Source organism: Schistocerca cancellata, chromosome 7, assembly GCF_023864275.1.
Source record: "Schistocerca cancellata isolate TAMUIC-IGC-003103 chromosome 7, iqSchCanc2.1, whole genome shotgun sequence".
NCBI lineage: Eukaryota > Metazoa > Arthropoda > Insecta > Orthoptera > Acrididae > Schistocerca > Schistocerca cancellata.
Window position 1 is genome coordinate 498,533,723 of NC_064632.1, and position 18,759 is coordinate 498,552,481.

The following is an 18,759-nucleotide window of genomic DNA, read 5'->3' on the forward strand; positions in this document are numbered from 1 at the left end:
TAACGCAAGAAAGTAATATGGCCCTGTGACTCCTGATTAAACTGCGGTGGCAGTGTTGACATTAATTTATTCAGAATTGATCACTTTTAATTAAAAAGGGGTGCACATTGATGTTACATTCAGCTATTGAACACCAGATGCAAATGTTGAACATAAAATTAAGAAAGTGACTTGGGGTTTCAACTACTTGATTGAAAACAGATGCAGTTGATTAGCACAAATTTATTTTAACTCACGACCTTCAATCATCACATTACAAGACTCTCCTATCAGGCAGTGGTAATAAATTGCGTTTGCATGGAGTAAAGCGCGACAACTCAAAAGTAATTCCTATCGACTGACCCAGGCGTAATGCGAAGTGCGAGAAGAAAAAAGCTGCATGATGTTTTCTGTATGTAGGACTTGTGAAGTGTGCCTCTACTGGATCAGAAAACAGTAGACTCGGTGTATCACGTGGTTTTGTTGACGTGTCTTCATAGCGGAAGTGAGTTACAAAGAATGTTCTGAAAATAATAGGTCAGGAAGTAGTTAACAAGTCAGGAGCAATAAATGTAATTTTATAGGAGAGCTCGCAGCTATAGATACTGTCACCACTCGACGGAGAACATCAGAGCTGGAAATAAAGCTAAGACAGTTTCACTGAACTAGGGAAATAATTTGCTACGTATAACATATCATTTTGTTTCGAGCCATTTTTTTCCTGAAGTTCCAGAGACGCTTGTGCGCGTAGTTCAAACATCGCTGTAGTCATTTTCGTTCTGCTCGGTATTAGAAAATATAAAAGACACAACTGCCATGTTAAGACCATCACTTCTGCGATTTTTATTAAGCGCTACTTCGTGATTAGAGCGTATTGAGCCGATTACTTAAAATATGCCTTGAAACACATTTCAAGCAAAAGTTGAATTTATCACTATAAATGTAGCTATGCTGTATGCATGCTAAGGTAGTGTGAGTTTCTAGTGAATGAAAGAAATAGATATTGTGATATTAACCAATACGTGTCAATCATTTACGTATCTTAATCACTGAATTATTTAAGAACATTATTATAATCTAAAACAGTGATTAAAATATAAAGTTCAGGTTTTCGTAATCTTATCTGAGTGGCTAGAATTTCAGAGAGGATATTCAGACTATTTTATTTCGTTGTTCAATGAGATTGCCACACGTGTAAACTTTAAAGGTTCAGATTATCTAGTTGAAAGCTTAGAATAAATGTAAACGTTATGTATTGCCGAACACCACCAGGTAAGGTGGGCGTCGTTATCGTACTGAACATTAGCACTCGAAACCGAGGTACAACTACCGCTAGTGTCTTACGAGTCTTATCTTTATAGTAGTGCCCGGTAAGTGCTGTTATGCCGGCCACTGTGACCGAGCGGTTCTAGGCGCTTCAGTCGAAGCGGGCGATCGCTATGGTCGCAGGTTCGAATCCTGTCTGGGGCATGGATGTATGTGACGTTTAAGTAGTTGTAAGTTTTAAGGGACTGGTGACCTCAGATATTAAGCCCCATAGTGCTCAGAGCCATTTGAACAATTTTAAGTGATGTTATAACATCACTGGTTACGGACGCTACTGACAAATTTGTGTCGGGCTGAGCCAAGGATGCACCTTGGCGTGGGATTGGGACACCAGAAGAGACTCCACATGACGTAAATCTCTTCATGAGGTACTGTTTGAGTGTCCGTTGTAAGCTGCCTCTGTACAGAAACAATTGTAAAATAGCAAAGTAAAAGACTTGAAAAACAGGACTTTAATGAACTATACTGTTGGGCTGTAGTTATTTGTTACCGATAGGGACAACCACTAGTAAATCTAGCAATATTTTTAATCAGTGACAAAAACGGTTTTTCATCACGTAATTATAATTACTGCACTAATACAGTTCTGAAAGCGTGTTTCAGTCTCTTCGTTAGGGGCATATTTTGCACTCTTTCTTTGATTAGGTTTCAGGCGGGGAGCAAGTTCATTACTCCGTGGGTGCGATGCCGGGATGGATTGTCTGTTGCAATAAGCCTACGCGCAATAACGGGATCCAAAACGCACTGTATTATAATTTTCAACACTTCCGTCACCCGCAATTTCATTATCAATTCATTTGCAACGGATTTCGCGATACACTTCGTCATCATCAGGTCCTAAGAGTAATATAAGATCAACTACATTATCAATAGCATGACATGAAAGGCAAAACTGACATAGAATTAAAATATGTAATATATATTTATTCCGTAGTTTAAAAAGATCTATACATTAGCTTAATAAGTGTATTGTAAGGTTGCCATTGAAATGGTAGCCGCGCGGGGTAGTCGCGCGGTCTAGCCGCGACACTTCCTCACAGCTTCATTCTGCCAGTACCTCGTCTCCTACCTTCCAAACTTCACAGAATCTCTTCTGCGAACCTTGCAGAACTAGCACTCCTGTAAGAAAGGATACTGCGGAGACATGGCTTAGCCACAGCCTGGTGGATGTTTCCAGAATGAGATTTTCACTCTGCAGCGCAGTTGGGCGCTGATATGAAACTTTCTGGCAGATTAGAACTGTGTGCAAGGTTCGCAGAAGAGCTTCTGTGAAGTTTGGAAGGTAGGAGACGAGGTACTGGCAGAATTGACGCTGTTAGGACGGGTTGTGAGTGGTGCTTATGTAGCTCAGACGGTAGAGCACGTGCTCGAGAAGGGCATAGGTCCCGAGTTCGAGTCTGGTCCGGCACACAGTTTTAATCTGCCAGGAAGTTTCATATCAGGCCATACTCCGCTGCAGAGGGAAAATCTCATTCTGGATATGGACGTAATATCTGTCTCCTATCGATATGTCGAGCCTTGTTAAGTAGGATGAAAGGACCACAGCCGAAAGGAATATTACAATTTTCAACACTACCTTCAGCTGTAATTTCGTTACCATTTTATTGGAAATAGGAAATTTGGGATACGTTTTTATGGGACCAAACCGCTTACACACTACTTAATGTGACTTAGACTAACTTACGCTAAGGACAACACAAACGCCCATGCCCGAGGGAGGACTCGTAACTCCGACGGGGGGAGCCGCGCGGAACGTGACAAGACGCCTCGGATCGCGCCGCTACTGTACCTGATATTAATACAGGGCTATTACAAATGATTGAAGCGATTTCATAAATTCACTGTAGCTCCATTCATTGACATATGGTCACGACACACTACAGATACGTAGAAAAACTCATAAAGTTTTGTTCGGCTCAAGCCGCACTTCAGGTTTCTGCTGCCAGAGCGCTCGAGAGCGCAGTGAGACAAAATGACGACAGGAGCCGAGAAAGCGTATGTCGTGCTTGAAATGCACTCACATCAGTCAGTCATAACAGTGCAACGACACTTCAGGACGAAGTTCAACAAAGATCCACCAACTGCTAACTCCATTCGGCGATGGTATGCGCAGTTTAAAGCTTCTGGATGCCTCTGTAAGGGGAAATCAACGGGTCGGCCTGCAGTGAGCGAAGAAACGGTTGAACGCGTGCGGGCAAGTTTCACGCGCAGCCCGCGGAAGTCGACGAATAAAGCAAGCAGGGAGCTAAACGTACCACTGCCGACGGTTTGGAAAATCTTACGGAAAAGGGTAAGCAGAAGCCTTACCGTTTACAATTGCTACAAGCCCTGACACCCGATGACAAAGTCAAACGCTTTGAATTTTCGGCGCGGTTGCAACAGCTCATGGAAGAGGATGCGTTCAGTGCGAAACTTGTTTTCAGTGATGAAGCAACATTTTTTCTTAATGGTGAAGTGAACAGACACAATGTGCGAATCTGGGCGGTAGAGAATCCTCGCGCATTCGTGCAGCAAATTCGCAATTCACCAAAAGTTAACGTGTTTTGTGCAATCTCACGGTTTAAAGTTTACGGCCCCTTTTTCTTCTGCGAAAAAAACGTTACAGGTCACGTGTATCTGGACATGCTGCAAAATTGGCTCATGCCACAACTGGAGACCGACAGCGCCGAGCCCGCATCTCATGGTCGTGCGGTAGCGTTCTCGCTTCCGATGCCCGGGTTCCCGGGTTCGATTCCCGGCGGGGTCAGGGATTTTCTCTGCCTCGTGATGGCTGGGTGTTGTGTGCTGCCCTTAGGTTAGTTAGGTTTAAGTAGTTCTAAGGTCTAGGGGACTGATGACCATAGATGTTAAGTCTCAAAGTGCTCAGAGCCATTTGAACCATTTTTGAGCAGCGCCGACTTCATCTTTCAACAGGTTGGTGCTCCACCGCACTTCCATCATGATGTTCGGCATTTCTTAACCAGGAGATTGGAAAACCGATGGATCGGTCGTGGTGGAGATCATGATCACCAATTCATGTCATGGCCTCCACGCTCTCCCGACTTAACCCCATGCGATTTCTTTCTGTGGGGTTATGTGAAAGTTTCAGTGTTTATACCTCCTCTACCAAGAAACGTGCCAGAACTGCGAGCTCACATCAACGATCCTTTCGAACTCATTGATGCGGACATGCTGCGCCTAGTGTGGGAGGAACTTGATTATCGGCTTGATGTCTGCCGAATCACTAAAGGGGCACATATCGAACATTTGTAAATGCCTAAGAAAACTTTTTGAGTTTTTGTATGTGTGTGCAAAGCATTGTGAAAATATCTCAAATAATAAAGTTATTGTAGAGCTGTGAAATCGCTTCAATCATTTGTAATAGCCCTGTATTTCATGCAGTAATCCCAGTATGTCAAGAGTTGCAGCTGGGGTTACGTAACAGTTCGTATATTCCTTAAGTCTTGTACTTATATTTCTCTTTTTTGTTGCAGTTTCTAGTTTCTGTTATATACGGAAGCTTTCTGCATGTTTAAGTTAATTTGTTTATGTGTATCTAATGGAAGATTCATCAAGTCACATTTTTCGCTAGTGATAAAGTAAAATCTTCCCATAATGTGGACAATATTTAAAATTTATTTATTGAAAGATGCAGATTCAGATGGTGTATCATCCTCTTATTTCAGCAAATATTATTTCGCTACACATCGGATTCACTGTGGGATGGACAGCAGTGGCCATACCAGTGCTAGAGAGCAACAGCACGATCGATGGCACGAATCCACTCGACAAGCCCCTGACGAAGTATGACGCTTCATGGCTCGCGTCCCTGTCGATGGCGTTATCGATTTTCGGGCCTACGGCGTGCAGCCTGTCGATCCATCGTTGGGGCTTCAAAGCGACCGGGTACATCGTGGGTATCTTCTCCGCCCTGTCGGGCGTTATCGTGCTGGTGGCGCGTTCTTTCGCCGTGCTGTTGGCAGGTCGCATCCTGATTGGTCTAGCCACCGGTGGTGGCGCCGTCGTCTCCACCAATTACGTGGCGGGGGCCGCGCAGGCGCACGTGCGCGGCGCGCTGGGCACCTTCTTCGCGCTCATGTTCAACGGCGGCGTCCTCCTGGCGTACCTCGTCGGCGCCGCGTCTTCCTACTTCACCGTCTGCGTCGTCGGCGTCGCCGTCCCGACGGTGTACACCGTCTGCTTCTTCTTCCTTCCGGAGTCGCCACTGCACTTGCTGTCCAAGGGCAGGTCAGTTAGTTACTTTCATGTCGCGTTGATCATTTGAACGATACTGTAACTAACCTGTTTCAACGGGTTATTACGTTAAGATTAGGGTCGCCACCGACTCTAACCATACAACTAATCAAAGGTTTGGCCGAGTCGGAAAATAAATTAGTTTGATCACAGACCAAAAACTCATAAAAATGAATACGTTGTGATATCGCTCATAGGGGATGCGATGTAATTAATAGTATTGCCCGGGCACTGTTCACGAGAATCAAACATTTAAAATAAAATAGAAAATGCATGAACACTGCGTATAAGATCAGCTCCCAGCAACACACTTTAATGAAATTAAATTAAATTAAAAAAATTAAATAGTTACCTTTTTTAAATGTTTTTTTAATTGTTATTATTTTTTCCTTCTTTCTTTCTTTCAGTACGAACTTTGTTGTAGAACCCCTTATTTACGTGTGGTAATAAAAATTCATTTAGACAGAATTAAGTTCAAAAATTCAAATGGCTCTGAGCACTATGGGACTCAACTGCTGTGGTCATAAGTCCCCTAGAACTTAGAACTACTTAAACCTAACTAACCTAAGGACAGCACACAACACCCAGCCATCACGAGGCAGAGAAAATCCCTGACCCCGCCGGGAATCGAACCCGGGAACCCGGGCGTGGGAAGCGAGAACGCTACCGCACGACCACGAGATAAGTACATTTAAAATTACGTGAACTTAGTCAACTCTCTCATGCTGATAAATTCATATTAACTGATTAAGAATATTTAGTTGAGAATTAAATCCTTTACATAATTCGGCCTTGGCACACATTTTCTAAATGCTGTGGTTTTTTTTTTTTTTTTTAAATATTTACTGAATTCTTTCCTGGCGTTAGCTATGGAACACAAGACTGTCTCCATTAGCAGAAAATTGTTAAATATTGCCAAGTCAACGTTTAATTATCATTGATAAAACACACTTCACTATACACTTAAGTTATTTGAAAGAACCAACAAATTGTTAAATTTCAACGTTAACTATCCGCCTATGAATGCACAAATGTGAAACCAGTAATAAATTCCGTCAGTCTCAGGATCGCTGTAAAAGAAAAACATTTTCTTAATTCACTGCTAATTGTGGTTAATTTTTCTTAGCGGAACAATTTTTTAAATGTGCCGCCGCTGCAAATCGTTCGGTCGCGGCACAGCCCAGCAACTCCAGCGATAATTACTAAAAATGCTGAAAATTCTTTAAAGAAATGTTATAGACGACATGGGCAAGCTAATTTACATTAGTAATACAAACTTTTGATAAATTATAATGTATTTAGACCACAACAATAATTCAACTTACATTAGTTTGTAATTTCTCCTCTAATGGCGGCTAAATCTAGATACAGACAAATGAAGTCTACCCATTCATAAAATGCTACGTCACAGGTTCCTCTCTCTCTCAGCTCTCGAGGAAGACGACAAAGAACGCACACCATGCAGTGTTATTTATATTATTGCTGACCATTAACATCTCTTTGTAATCTTACAACATTATTTTCCTCTGTGGCTGAATTTTACATTTTTGTTATCGCAGATATTGACACATTTCGCAATTACATTATGAGTATAGAAATATTACAATCATAAATACATCGAGAATATTATTACAGAAAATATTACAATAATAACGATACAAAATTAAATAATATTTTTTGTTAAATAATTACAGTATATACAAATTGCTTCATAGCGGCGTATATAGTACAATTAAATTTTAGTTTATTAATAGTGTGAGTGTTGCCAGGGAACGTTACAACACCTGAAAATAAGACTTAATCTAAAACATTTGTTTCAAAATAAAAGGGGAAACTAATCACTGGACCTATGCGTAAGGAAACGCGTGGGATGTGCTAACGGGAAAGCTACGAGGTGTGTTGCTTGGGTGCATAAACGTAACCTCGGAATACAAGAGTAAACTGTGGATAAAATCATTTCTTCCTAAGATATGGATGTAAGGCATGTACATAATTCCTGATAACATTAATTCCTAAAACATTAAAGAAAAGCATCGATACATTCACCGTTATAATCTACACGTAAAATCATTGGTGTGAATCATTCATACAACTGCTGTTGCCTGATAGCTGATTGCAATAACTTGTGAAATGGTACACGTTTCGCAGTACACCCGCGTGCCCACGTGGTTTGTGGAGACGCAGTTTCTAGGTATCGTGGTCAAGTTGCAATAATATCACATCACACAATCATGAACAGTTAACATTCTTTAAAACAAACATAAGATGGGACAGTTAGTGATAACGGTAGCCGAACAAACTCTAATGTTCAACCACGTGGTTGGCTCCCCACGGACGAAAGATACATAAAACAAGGAAAATTTACGTGAGGGCTAAGCTATTAATATTTAGAAAAATGAGAACTTATACAGGCACAGCTGAAGGCAAACAGACATTCATACAGAAGCGAGTGCTCTCTTCTTATCGACCCACGCCCGGGTTCCCGGGTTCGATTCCCGGCGGGGTCAGGGATTTTCTCTGCCTCGTGATGGCTGGGTGTTGTGTGTTGTCCTTAGGTTAGTTAGGTTTAAGTAGTTCTAAGTTCTAGGGGACTGATGACCATAGATGTTAAGTCCCATAGTGCTCAGAGCCATTTGAGCCATTTGAACTTCTTATCGACACCTTTGTGTGGTGCTCTTCAGGCCGATCCAAGTCTGCTATAGAAATTTACTAAAAGAAAATTCTGACAAAGTTTGCATTCCTTGCTGCGACAAGGCAAAGAAATCTGTCAAAGTAGAAAAGCGAGGCCTAAAACTAACAGCTCTCCTCTCGCCAAGTAACAACGCGCCACGCGGTCAGCCTAACTCACCGTTCTTCGACTGGAGCACAGCTGTGGACGCTTCCCGTACCGGCGGCAGACTGCCTCCTTTTTTCTTCTCCAGCCTCTTCCACGCTCCGTGTTGCCCGGAAAACCCAAAGATGCTATTTCCGCCACCAACCTAACGCAGGTGTATTTCTCACAAGTAGCACAAACCTCTTTGCCTACTTGACCACTACGAGAGTTGGCTATTCTATACAACTGCTGCTGAATCTGTATGACTATCGCAGACTTTCTGCAGCAGACTACGCCACCGTCTAGCAACGTGACACACAACCACATTCATTCAATCACACCACTATGAGAGTTATGAGAAAAGAAAAACGAGGAAAAGAAAGAGAAATGCTAGTGAAAATGGGCTACCGGACTAATGAAAGATGGCTACAGCACCCTTTCAATACTTTCGTCGAAATGGTGTGGAACAGGTAAGTTTACTGAATATGTTCGAGGGCCGTACCGAAAGTAAGCTTTGTCATTGTTTCTCACACGGAAACTCTATTGCGAAAACAAATACACCATGACATCACGAACTATGTACCTTGCAGTATTTTCCACTATAGTTGTCACTGACACTAAGACATTTGACGTAGAGTGCAAGCAGTTTGAAGCAACCACTCTGCTAAAGTCGGCACCCTGCAATGTAAGGAGTTGTCACACAGTCTGCTCCACCTCGTCATAGGTTTGGAAGTGGCGTCCCGAGAGTAGAAGGACGCACAGATTGACCTTCATCCTCCATACTCTGCCTTCCTTCCCTGAACATGCAACACCAGCGACCAACCGTTTGACGAGATATAACGTCGTCAACATACATGGGCTGCAGGTGTTCATGGATGACGGACAATCTAGTCTCACGTGCCCATTCATCTGGATAAATGCAAGCACATACATTGGCGACCACGTTGACAGCACACGTCAGTCTGTCATCGTGACGTGTGCTCGAATAACCTCCGGCACATCGGTCTGCTGCTACTCTACTCTCCGGCGCTCTGCGCAGGCGTCATTCCTTCTTCACTGACGCCCCTTCCTTCGTTGAACCAGCAGCGGGAGGGGCTTCGTATAGTTTTGGTTTTGTCACCTGATGCACCATCTTCACTTTCAAAAACAGTGACGAAACATGCTTTCGGAAAGTCCCTCGCGAAAGTCATTACTGTTATCATTAATAAACGTATTATACTTTAGTCCCACCCATGCAAAAATACTTAAAAACTAGGTGGTATTTTTTACAGGCTGCCAGTATTTGAACAATAATTAGTCCATGGAACGGAAGGAGTTGCCCAGGAGAAATCATTTTAGTTTCGATTCAAATTTTGTTTTGTCTGTCAGAAGTTTTGTGTTACTGGTCAAACGCTCAAAGACTTGTGTTGCCCCATATTGAACTTCGTTCTGAGCCACTGACAACTCCAGTACTGGGAAATAGAGGTCTTTTTCTCTTGTAGTGTTTCAGATATGGAGATCACTTGTTCTTCTGAAATTCCGATCGATTATTAGCGACAAATTTCGTTAGTCAATATATGTACTGTGGCGGTGCATCTGAAGTCCCTAACTAGTTGGAGAGGTACCTGCATGACGATTATTCTTACTGCACGGTTTTGTGCGATCAGTACTGTCTTTCTAAGCAATGAGTTACCCCAAACAGTCATTCCATAAGACATTACTGAGTGGAAATATGCAGTATGTCAGGAGACTAGTTCCTTTTTAAGACATGCAATTCCACGAAGAGCAAAAGTAACTGAACTTAATGGTTTGTGGAGCTCCATAGTTAGCTCCTTCCAGTTCAAGTTTTAGTCAGCATGTACACCCAAAAATTTGGAGCATTCTGCCCTGTATACTTCCTCCATTTGCTGTTGATATGACCATTTGTTGTATAGAACTGAATATAGTGTGTTTCCTTAAAAATTGGGGGTGTGCATTTTCAGAGAACCACTTAATAATTCTTTCAGAAACATCATTCACAGTCACTTCTGTTTCTTTTTCTCTAATGTGATTTATTATAACGCTACTATCATTTGCCGAATGTGTCCATTCGAGTTGACAGATGTTAAGTTGTGCAAGATTCACACACACAGGATGAACCAGAGCTCCATCTACAAACTTCCAAAGGTCGTTCAGGTATACCTTCTGAGTATATTGGTATCAGGACCCACGGCCTCCAAATGCTCGTTACATAGTTCCTGCATGCTTTGGTTTCTTAGAAAATTGTACTTGTTTCTATACTTCACTGAAAATTGCTCACAACAGTGCCAGTGGGTATGGTATGCTCTTTGTGTCTTTTTTGGAAACAAAATTTTTCCATTCACTTAGGGCACTTGCTGTCTACAACAGTAGTGTCCAAGTTCACATTCATTACTGCTCGGTTCTGTCTCGGATTGGTTTTCCCAGCAGTGTTAGTTGTACATTATCATTTATTCACGACCGTGCAGGTACATTTGTGATGAAAAGTGGGTCAGTAATGAATGGAATCACTGCATGGAAGGGAAGAACGTAACCGTGATGCTATACCAAGTTCTACCGCAGCGCCACACTTTTCAGTAGGCACTTTTACACCTGCGGGTTATTACAGTACTGTATGTTTTGTGTCGTACGTTTTGATGATTACACATCACACGCTTTTTTACATTAGGAAGGCATTTTCACAGAGAAAAGTAATTGCAGTAACAAAACGAATCAGTTATGATCACATTATTACTCTGAACCAAGCCACCAGAAACGGTGGGTTCCCTATACGAAAATACAAAGTATCCCTGAAAAACCTCTGACAGTTTGTCGCTGGAGCTATGGTTCACCCTATGCTGGGTGTCCCAGGAGAAAAGCTCAATATCAGGATCACTCGAAGCAAAAAAGTCTAGTAAACATACAACATAAAACGCGTACCTTAGGGCTATGAGCACTTCATCATCTTCGATGCAGTGAGGAAAATCTCTTCTTCTTCAAACTCTCTGCTTTTGAAACCAAAACAAGAAAAAATGTCCACTGAACGTGGCTTGTAACATACCTCTTCTTTTAAACCAGTGCTTATAGTTCTTATAGTATGCATTTTGGAGCCTACGTTTCTTTCTTTTTTTTTTGAGTCATCAGCCTTCTGACTGGTTTACGTTCGTTCCGCCACGAATTCCTCTCCTGCACTAACCTCTTCATCTCAGAGTAGAACTTGCTCCTTACGGCTTCAATTATTTGTTTTATGTATTCCAATCTCTGTATTCGTCTACTGCTCCCTATAGTACCACAAATGTTACTCCCTGATTTCTTAACACATGTAATATCATCCTGTACTTTCTTCTTGTCAGCGTTTCCCAACTGTTCCTGTCTTCTCTGATTCTGTGGAGAAATTCATTATCTTATCAGATCGCCTAATTTTCAACATTCTTCTGTAGCATTACATTACAACTGCTTCGATTCCCTTTGGTTCCGGTTTCACCACTGTCGTTTTCTCATTGTCAGTGATTCACTACTATACAATGCTGTTCTCCAAGGGTACATTCTCGGAAGTTTCTTCCTCAAATTAAGGTCTGTGTTTGAAACCAGCAGAGTTCTTCGTCTGTGCTAGTCTGCTTCTTATGTCCTTCTTGTGCTCCGTCTGTCACTGGTTATTTTGTTCCCAAGGAAGGAGAATTCCTTATCTTGGTCCACTTCCCAACCACCAATACCGATGGCAAGTTTCTTGTTGTTCTCACTTATTCCCACTTAAACTGCATCTCATTAGCCTCGTGTGTTTCCTGTTTACTTTCAATCCACATTCTGTGCTGATTAGATTGTTGATTCTTTCCAACAGATCCTGTGCTTCTTTTTGTCACTTTCAGTGAGGATAGCAATTCTGTAAGCGAATCTTATCATTCCTGTTCTTTCATCCTGAATTTTAATCCCACTTTTGACCCTTCCTTTTATTCCTTCGCTGTATAGATTGAGCGATAGAGGCGAAAGAGTGCATCCTTGTGTTATACCCTTTGTAATCCAAGCACTTCCTTTTTCATATTCTTCTCTTATAGTTCTCTCTTGATAGTCCCATATCTTGTATACACTATGTGATCAAAAGTATCCGGACGTGTGGCTGATAATGACTTACAAGTTCGTCACGCCCTCCATCAGTAATGCTGGAATTCAGCATGGTGGTGGCCCACCCTTAGGCTTGATGACAACTTCCACTCTCTCAGGCATACGTTCAATCAGGTACTGGAAGGTTTCTTGGGGAATTGTAGTCCATTCTTCACGGAGTGCTGCACTGACGAGAGATATTGATGTCGGTCTGTGAAGGCTGCCACAAGTCTGCTTCACATTCTGTGCAGGCCAGTCCATTACAGGGATGTTACCGTCGAGTAACCACTCCGCCACAGGCCGTGCATTATGAACAGGTGCTCGATCGTGTTGAAAGATGCAGTCGCCATCCCTGAGTTGCTCTTCAACAGTGGAAAGGAAGAAGGTGCTTAAAACATAAATGTACGCATCCGAATTCTACTTTTGGTACTACACACGCTGGCAGATTGACGTTCACCGGCCATTCGCCATGCCCACACCCTGACATCGGATCGCCACGTTGTGTACCGTGATTCGTCGCTCCACACAACGTTTTTCCACTGTTCAGTCGTGCAATGTTTCGCTCCTTACACCAAGCGAGGCGTCGTTTGGCCTTTATCGGCGTGACGTGTGGCTATGAGCAGCCGCTCGACCATGAAATCAAAGTTTTTCACCTCCCGCCTAACTATCATAGTAGTTGCAGCGGATCCTGCTGTTAGGAATTCCTGTGTGATGGTCTAGATAGACGTCTGCCTATTACACATTACGACCCTCTGCAACTTTCGACGGTCTTTGTCAGTCAACAGACAAGGTCTGCGTGTACGCTTTTGTGCTGTACGTGTCCCTTCACGTTTCCACTTCACTATCACATCGGACTTAGTGGACCAAGGGATGTTTAGGAGTGTGGAAATCTCGCTTACATACGTATGACACAAGTGACACCCACTCACCTGACCACGTTCAAAGTCCGTGAGTTCCGCAGACGCCCCATTCTGCTCTCTCACAATGTCTAATGACTTCTGAGGTCGCTGATATGGAGTACCTGGCAGTAGGTGGCAGCACAATGCATCTAATACGAAAAACGTATGTTTTGGGGGTGTCCGGATACTTTTGATCACATAGTGTATTACCCGTCTTTCCCTGTAATTTACTCCCATTCATCTGAGATTTTCGAACATCTTGCACATCTTAGATTAAACATTTTACACATTACATGCCTTTCCTAGTTCGGTCAATCCTATGAGCGTGTATTGATATTTATTCAGTCTTGCTTCCACTATCAAGCGCAGCGCGAGAATTGATTATTTGGTGCCTGTACCTTTTATAAATCCAACTTAATCGTCATCTAACAAATCCATTATTTCCTTTTCCATTCTACTGCGTATTACACTACTGGCCATTACAACTTGTACACCACGAAGATTACGTGCTATAGACGCGAAATTTAACCGGCAGGAAGAAGATGCTGTGATATGCAAATGATTAGCTTTTCAGAGCATTTACACAAGGTTGGCGTCCGGTGGCGACTCCTACTACGTGCTGACATGAGGAAAGTTTCCAACCGATTTCTCATACACAAACAGCAGTTGACCGGCGTTGCCTGGTGAAACGTTGTTGTGATGTGTCGTGTAAGGAGGAGAAATGCGTACCATCACGTTTCCGATTTTGATAAAGGTCGGATTGTAGTCTGTCGCGATTACGGTTTATCGTATCGCGACATTGCTGCTCGCGTTGGTCGAGATCCAGTGACTATTAGCAAAATATGGAATCGGTGGGTTCAGGAGGGTAATACGGTACGCCGGGCTGCATCCCAACGGCCTCGTATCACTAGCGGTCGAGATTACAGGTATCTTATACGCATGGCTGTAACGGATCGTGCAACCACGTCTCGATCCCTGAGTCAACACATGGGGACGTTTGCAAGACAACAACCATCTGCTCGACAGTTCGACGACGTTTGCAGCAGCACGTACTATCAGCTCGGAGACCATGACTGGGGTTACCCTTGACGCTGCATCACAGACAGGAGCGCCTGCGATGGTGTACTCAACGACGAACCTAGATGCACGAATGGCAAAAGGTCATTTTTTTCGGATGAATCCAGGTTCAGTTTACAGCATCATGATAGTCACATCAGTGTTTGGCGACATCGCGGTGAACGCACATTGGAAGCGTATATTCGTCATCGCCATACTCGCGTATAACCCGGCGTGATGATATGGGATGCCACTGGTTACACGTCTCGGTCACCTTGCAGTGATGGCACTTTGAACAGTGGCCGTTACATTTCAGAAGTGTTACGACCCGTGGCTCTAACCTTCATTCGATCCCTGCGAAACCCTACATTTCAGCAGGATAATGCACGACAGCATGTTGCAGGTCCTGTACGGGCCTTTCTGGATACAGAAAATGTTCGACTGCTGCCCTGGCCAGCACATTCTCCAGATCTCTCACCAATTGAAAACGTCTGGTCAATGGTGGCCGAGCAACTGGCTTGTCACAATACGCCAGTTACTACTCTTGATGAATTGTGGTAACGTGTTGAAGCTGCATGGGCAGCTGTACCTGTAGACGCCATCCAAGCTCTGTTTGACTCAATGCCAAGGCGTATCCAGGCCATTATTACGGCCAGAGGTGGTTGTTCTGGGTACTAATTTCTCAGGATCTATGCACCCAATTTACGTGAAAATGTAATCACATGTTAGTTCTAGTATAATATATTTGTCTAATGAATACCCGTTTATCATCTGCATTTCTTCTTCGTGTAGCAATTTTAATGGGCAGTAGTGTATTTTTGTCAGAAGCTTGTATGCATCAGTATTGCTCTTAGTGTGATATGTTTCGTACTTCTCTGTCCTCGCTATCCTCAGAATTCTGTGGATGGCTTAGCCTTATGGTACGTCGGCAGTGTCATAAATTACACACACCAACTTGAATAACTATTTGGTTGCCACGTCCCTCAATGATTTTGGAAATTACGACGTTGCATCGGAAATTCTAGCGAATAGAAGTGGACCCAAAACTGAACCTTGCGGAAATCTCGTGATTTCTCAGGGAAGAGGAAGCAGCCAGGTCGCTGCGCTGGTTCCGCGCCACCGGCCACGACGTCGCCGGGGAGCTGAAAGAGATGCGGCTGACCATCGAGGCCGGGCAAGGCGGCGACCGGAAGCGGATGACGGTGGCGCAGTTCTTCAAGGAGCGCGCGTCGCGGTACGCGTTCGCAGCCATCGTGGTGCTGATCCTGAACCAGCAGCTGAACGGCAGCCTGGTCGCGCTCAACTACGTGGTCGAGATGCTGGCCGCCGCCGGAGACAGCGTGTCGGCCGGGTGGTCGGCGGTGGCGGTGGCGGCGCTGCAGTTCGCCGCGACCTTCCTGTCTTCGGCGCTGGTGGACCGCGCCGGGCGCCGCCCCCTGCTGCTCGGTTCCAACGCGGGCATCGCCGCCTGCCACGCCGCCCTCGGCGGCTACTTCTACGCGCAGGCCGCGGGTCTCGACGTGGCGGCCGCCTGGTGGCTGCCCGTGTGCGCCACCTCGCTCTTCCTCGTGCTCAACGCCGTCGGCGTCGGCGCACTGCTCATGGTCGTCGTCAACGAGTTCTTCTCGCCTGAGGCCATGCCTATAGCCATGTCGATCAGCATCGGCGTGCAGACCGTTACCGCTGCGGCCGTCATCAAGATGTACGTCGTCCTGCTCGGCTGGCTGCAGATGCACGGCTGCTACTGGTTCTTCGCCGCGTGTTGCATCCTCAGCAACGTTTACATCTTCTTCTTCCTACCGGAGTCCAAAAATAGGCCCATTAATGATATTCTAGCTGAACTGAGGGGGGAGTCGAAGAAACAAAAGAAGCTTAACACTCATTACGACCCAGTTGACGTAACAGAGAGCCAAAAATAAATTCGACTAAACATTCTTCCTCACAGTTCGAAACGAAGCATGTAATATTAAACCTAGCTTACACGACGACAATGGGCACCCTCACCTACCTTGGCCTCACCATTGACCGTCACTTCACCTGGATCCCTCATCTCCGCTCCATCCAATCCAAAGCCCACAACTGCCACCGACTCCTCAAACTCCTCTCTGGCCGGATGTGGGTGTTGCACCCCTCTACCATCTTCCACACTTACAAATCCTTCATCTGTCCCCATCCTCTGTTACGCCAGTCCCGCCTGGATATCTGCCCCCCGCCCCACCATAAATTCTATACGTCCCTCCAGATCCTCGAGCATCATGCACTCTGCCTCGCCTTCCATATACGCCTCCCGTCTCCCACGCGGATCCTCTATGATCTCATTCCTTTCCCCCATCTGCTCCTATTCCTCGAACATATCTGCATACTCTACATCTCCCGCCGCCTTGATCCCCCTCACCCCCTGGTTGCTCCTCTCCTCTCCCATCCCCACCCTCTGCCACGTCTTCACTGTTGTGTCCCCCCTACCCTCCATCTCTGCACCATCTCCTTTCCCAAGGTGGCTTCCATCAACTCCCCCTCCCAGATGATGCCCTCTCTCCCTCCATTTATCCCTCCAATCAACTCTGATCCTCAGCCCCCCTCCTTTCCTCCATCCTTTTCCTGGGCTCCCTCTCCCCCCCTTCCATCCTCTTTTTTCCCCACCTACCCTATCTCTCCCCTGAGTCCTTTTGCATTTCTCCCCTCTGCCTTTTCCCATTCCCTCTCGCGTCTGCCCCTCCCCTCCCCCCCCTAATGAGTCCTCTCCCTCCTTTGGTTCCCCTCCTTTCGTTTCTCCTCTCCTCCCTCCTTGTTTCCCCCCTCATCTGTCCAGGTCACCCCCCCCCCCCCCATCTGCCCTTGGCTATGGTGTGTCATCTTTGTGCCAACATTTTAGTGCAGTGTTTACAGTGAGCGTTCAGTGTTGTGTGTCTTTTCCGAAGTGTTGCAAACGGACATCATCGTGTCGCCTGGTGTGATTTTTATATCTCTTGCTAACAGAAACCAGACTGCTGCCAGGTTTTTTTTTAATTGTCTGTCTACTATGTTACCTGTCTGCTTCCTGTGTATTTTATTAGCATTGCGAACCCTTTGCTTTATGTTTTAACTTTCCACAATTTTCCGCCGTTTTACAATTTAAGTCGCCGTTTTATCGCCAGCTTTCATTGTTTCTTATCTTCTTCCTTACGTTTTAAAAAGTCTGTAGGCTGCAGAGCAGCGTAATAAGCTGCTGCCAGCCCGCCCGCTTCGGGGGGGAATCGAAATTTAATAAAGGAAAAAAAAGATGACATTGGGTTGCGCCACTCGTTGCGTGGAGTTAGTTGCACGCAAGTGGTTACATATATCACTGTAGAAACGGCAAAACCAGTATACACTTCAGTTTCGTCGTTTTGTGGGTCCCTGAGTCGCGTCTGAAATGAAAGTTTTGGCAGCTGCACGTCGCACGAGTTGTGATTGAGTTAAAGCTTCAAATGTTTTTTATTTCAGTCTTTGATCACAGTATGAATTCTTTAGACGATGACCGATTTCAGTCCGTAATGACCATCCTCAGATCTTTTTTACACCATGTCCTAAAGTGATAAGGCCATAATAGCTTCGTCAAAACATATAAATATAATCAGCATAACCAGCGTCATATAGATCTAAAATAAGGTGTAGAATAAATCTATATGACGATGCTGTGCTGATTATATTATATATGTTTTGATGATGCTATTTTTTGTGTTAGCAGACGACCCAACACCGTGTTACGAGTGGAGGCCGAAATGCACGCGTTTTAGCTCACGCAGGCTGGCGTGAGGAGGGAAGAACTATACTGACGTGAGGTCTGGAACATGACAAGGAATGAGAATTCAGAAAGCGGACGTAATTAGTTTGATACTTAACTTTAATTCATTAATGATGAACGTCGCTCTTGACGGTACATGAGTCACAATATTATCTGTTCAGAAGACATTCTTGAAGATAGTAATTATAGTAACTGAATATGGCGCCTTGCTAGGTCGTAGCAAATGACGTAGCTGAAGGCTATGCTAAACTGTAAACTGTCGTCTCTGCAAATGAGAGCGTATGTAGACAGTGAACCATCGCTAGCAAAGTTGGCTGTACAACTGGGGCGAGTGCTAGGGAGTCTCTCTATACTAGACCTGCCGTGTGGCGGCGCTCGGTCTGCAATCACTAATAGTGGTGACACGCGGGTCCGACGTATACTAACGGACCTCGGCCGATTTAAAGGCTACCACCTAGCAAGTGTGGTGTCTGGCGGTGACACCACACTATTATAGCCTAATCACTTTAGAACATGGTGTAAAAAAGATCTGAGGATGGTCATTACTACCTGAAACTGGTCATCGTCTAAAGAATTCATATTGTGATCAAAGACTGAAATAAAAAACATTTGACAGT

At 44.5% G+C, this 18,759-nt stretch overlaps 1 protein-coding gene across 1 annotated transcript; it reads left to right on the plus strand.

Moving 5' to 3' along the window:
• The first annotated feature begins 5,119 nt into the window (after positions 1-5,119).
• On the plus strand, positions 5,120-16,298 carry LOC126092845 (facilitated trehalose transporter Tret1-like). The gene is made up of 3 exons (XM_049908574.1): positions 5,120-5,406; positions 5,449-5,532; positions 15,458-16,298. Exons 1-3 carry the CDS (start codon positions 5,120-5,122, stop codon positions 16,296-16,298), a joined length of 1,212 nt encoding a protein of 403 aa, XP_049764531.1.
• Positions 16,299-18,759: the final 2,461 nt, after the last annotated feature.

Excerpts from the sequence above, each read along its gene's own strand:
- LOC126092845 (XM_049908574.1), top strand. The coding sequence starts at position 5,120 with ATGGCGTTATCGATTTTCGGGCCTACGGCGTGCAGCCTGTCGATCCAT. Across the intron at positions 5,407-5,448 it reads AACGGCGGCGTCCTCCTGGC|CGTCGGCGTCGCCGTCCCGA; the intron begins GTACCTCGTCGG and ends CACCGTCTGCGT. Across the intron at positions 5,533-15,457 it reads CACTTGCTGTCCAAGGGCAG|GGAAGAGGAAGCAGCCAGGT; the intron begins GTCAGTTAGTTA and ends GTGATTTCTCAG.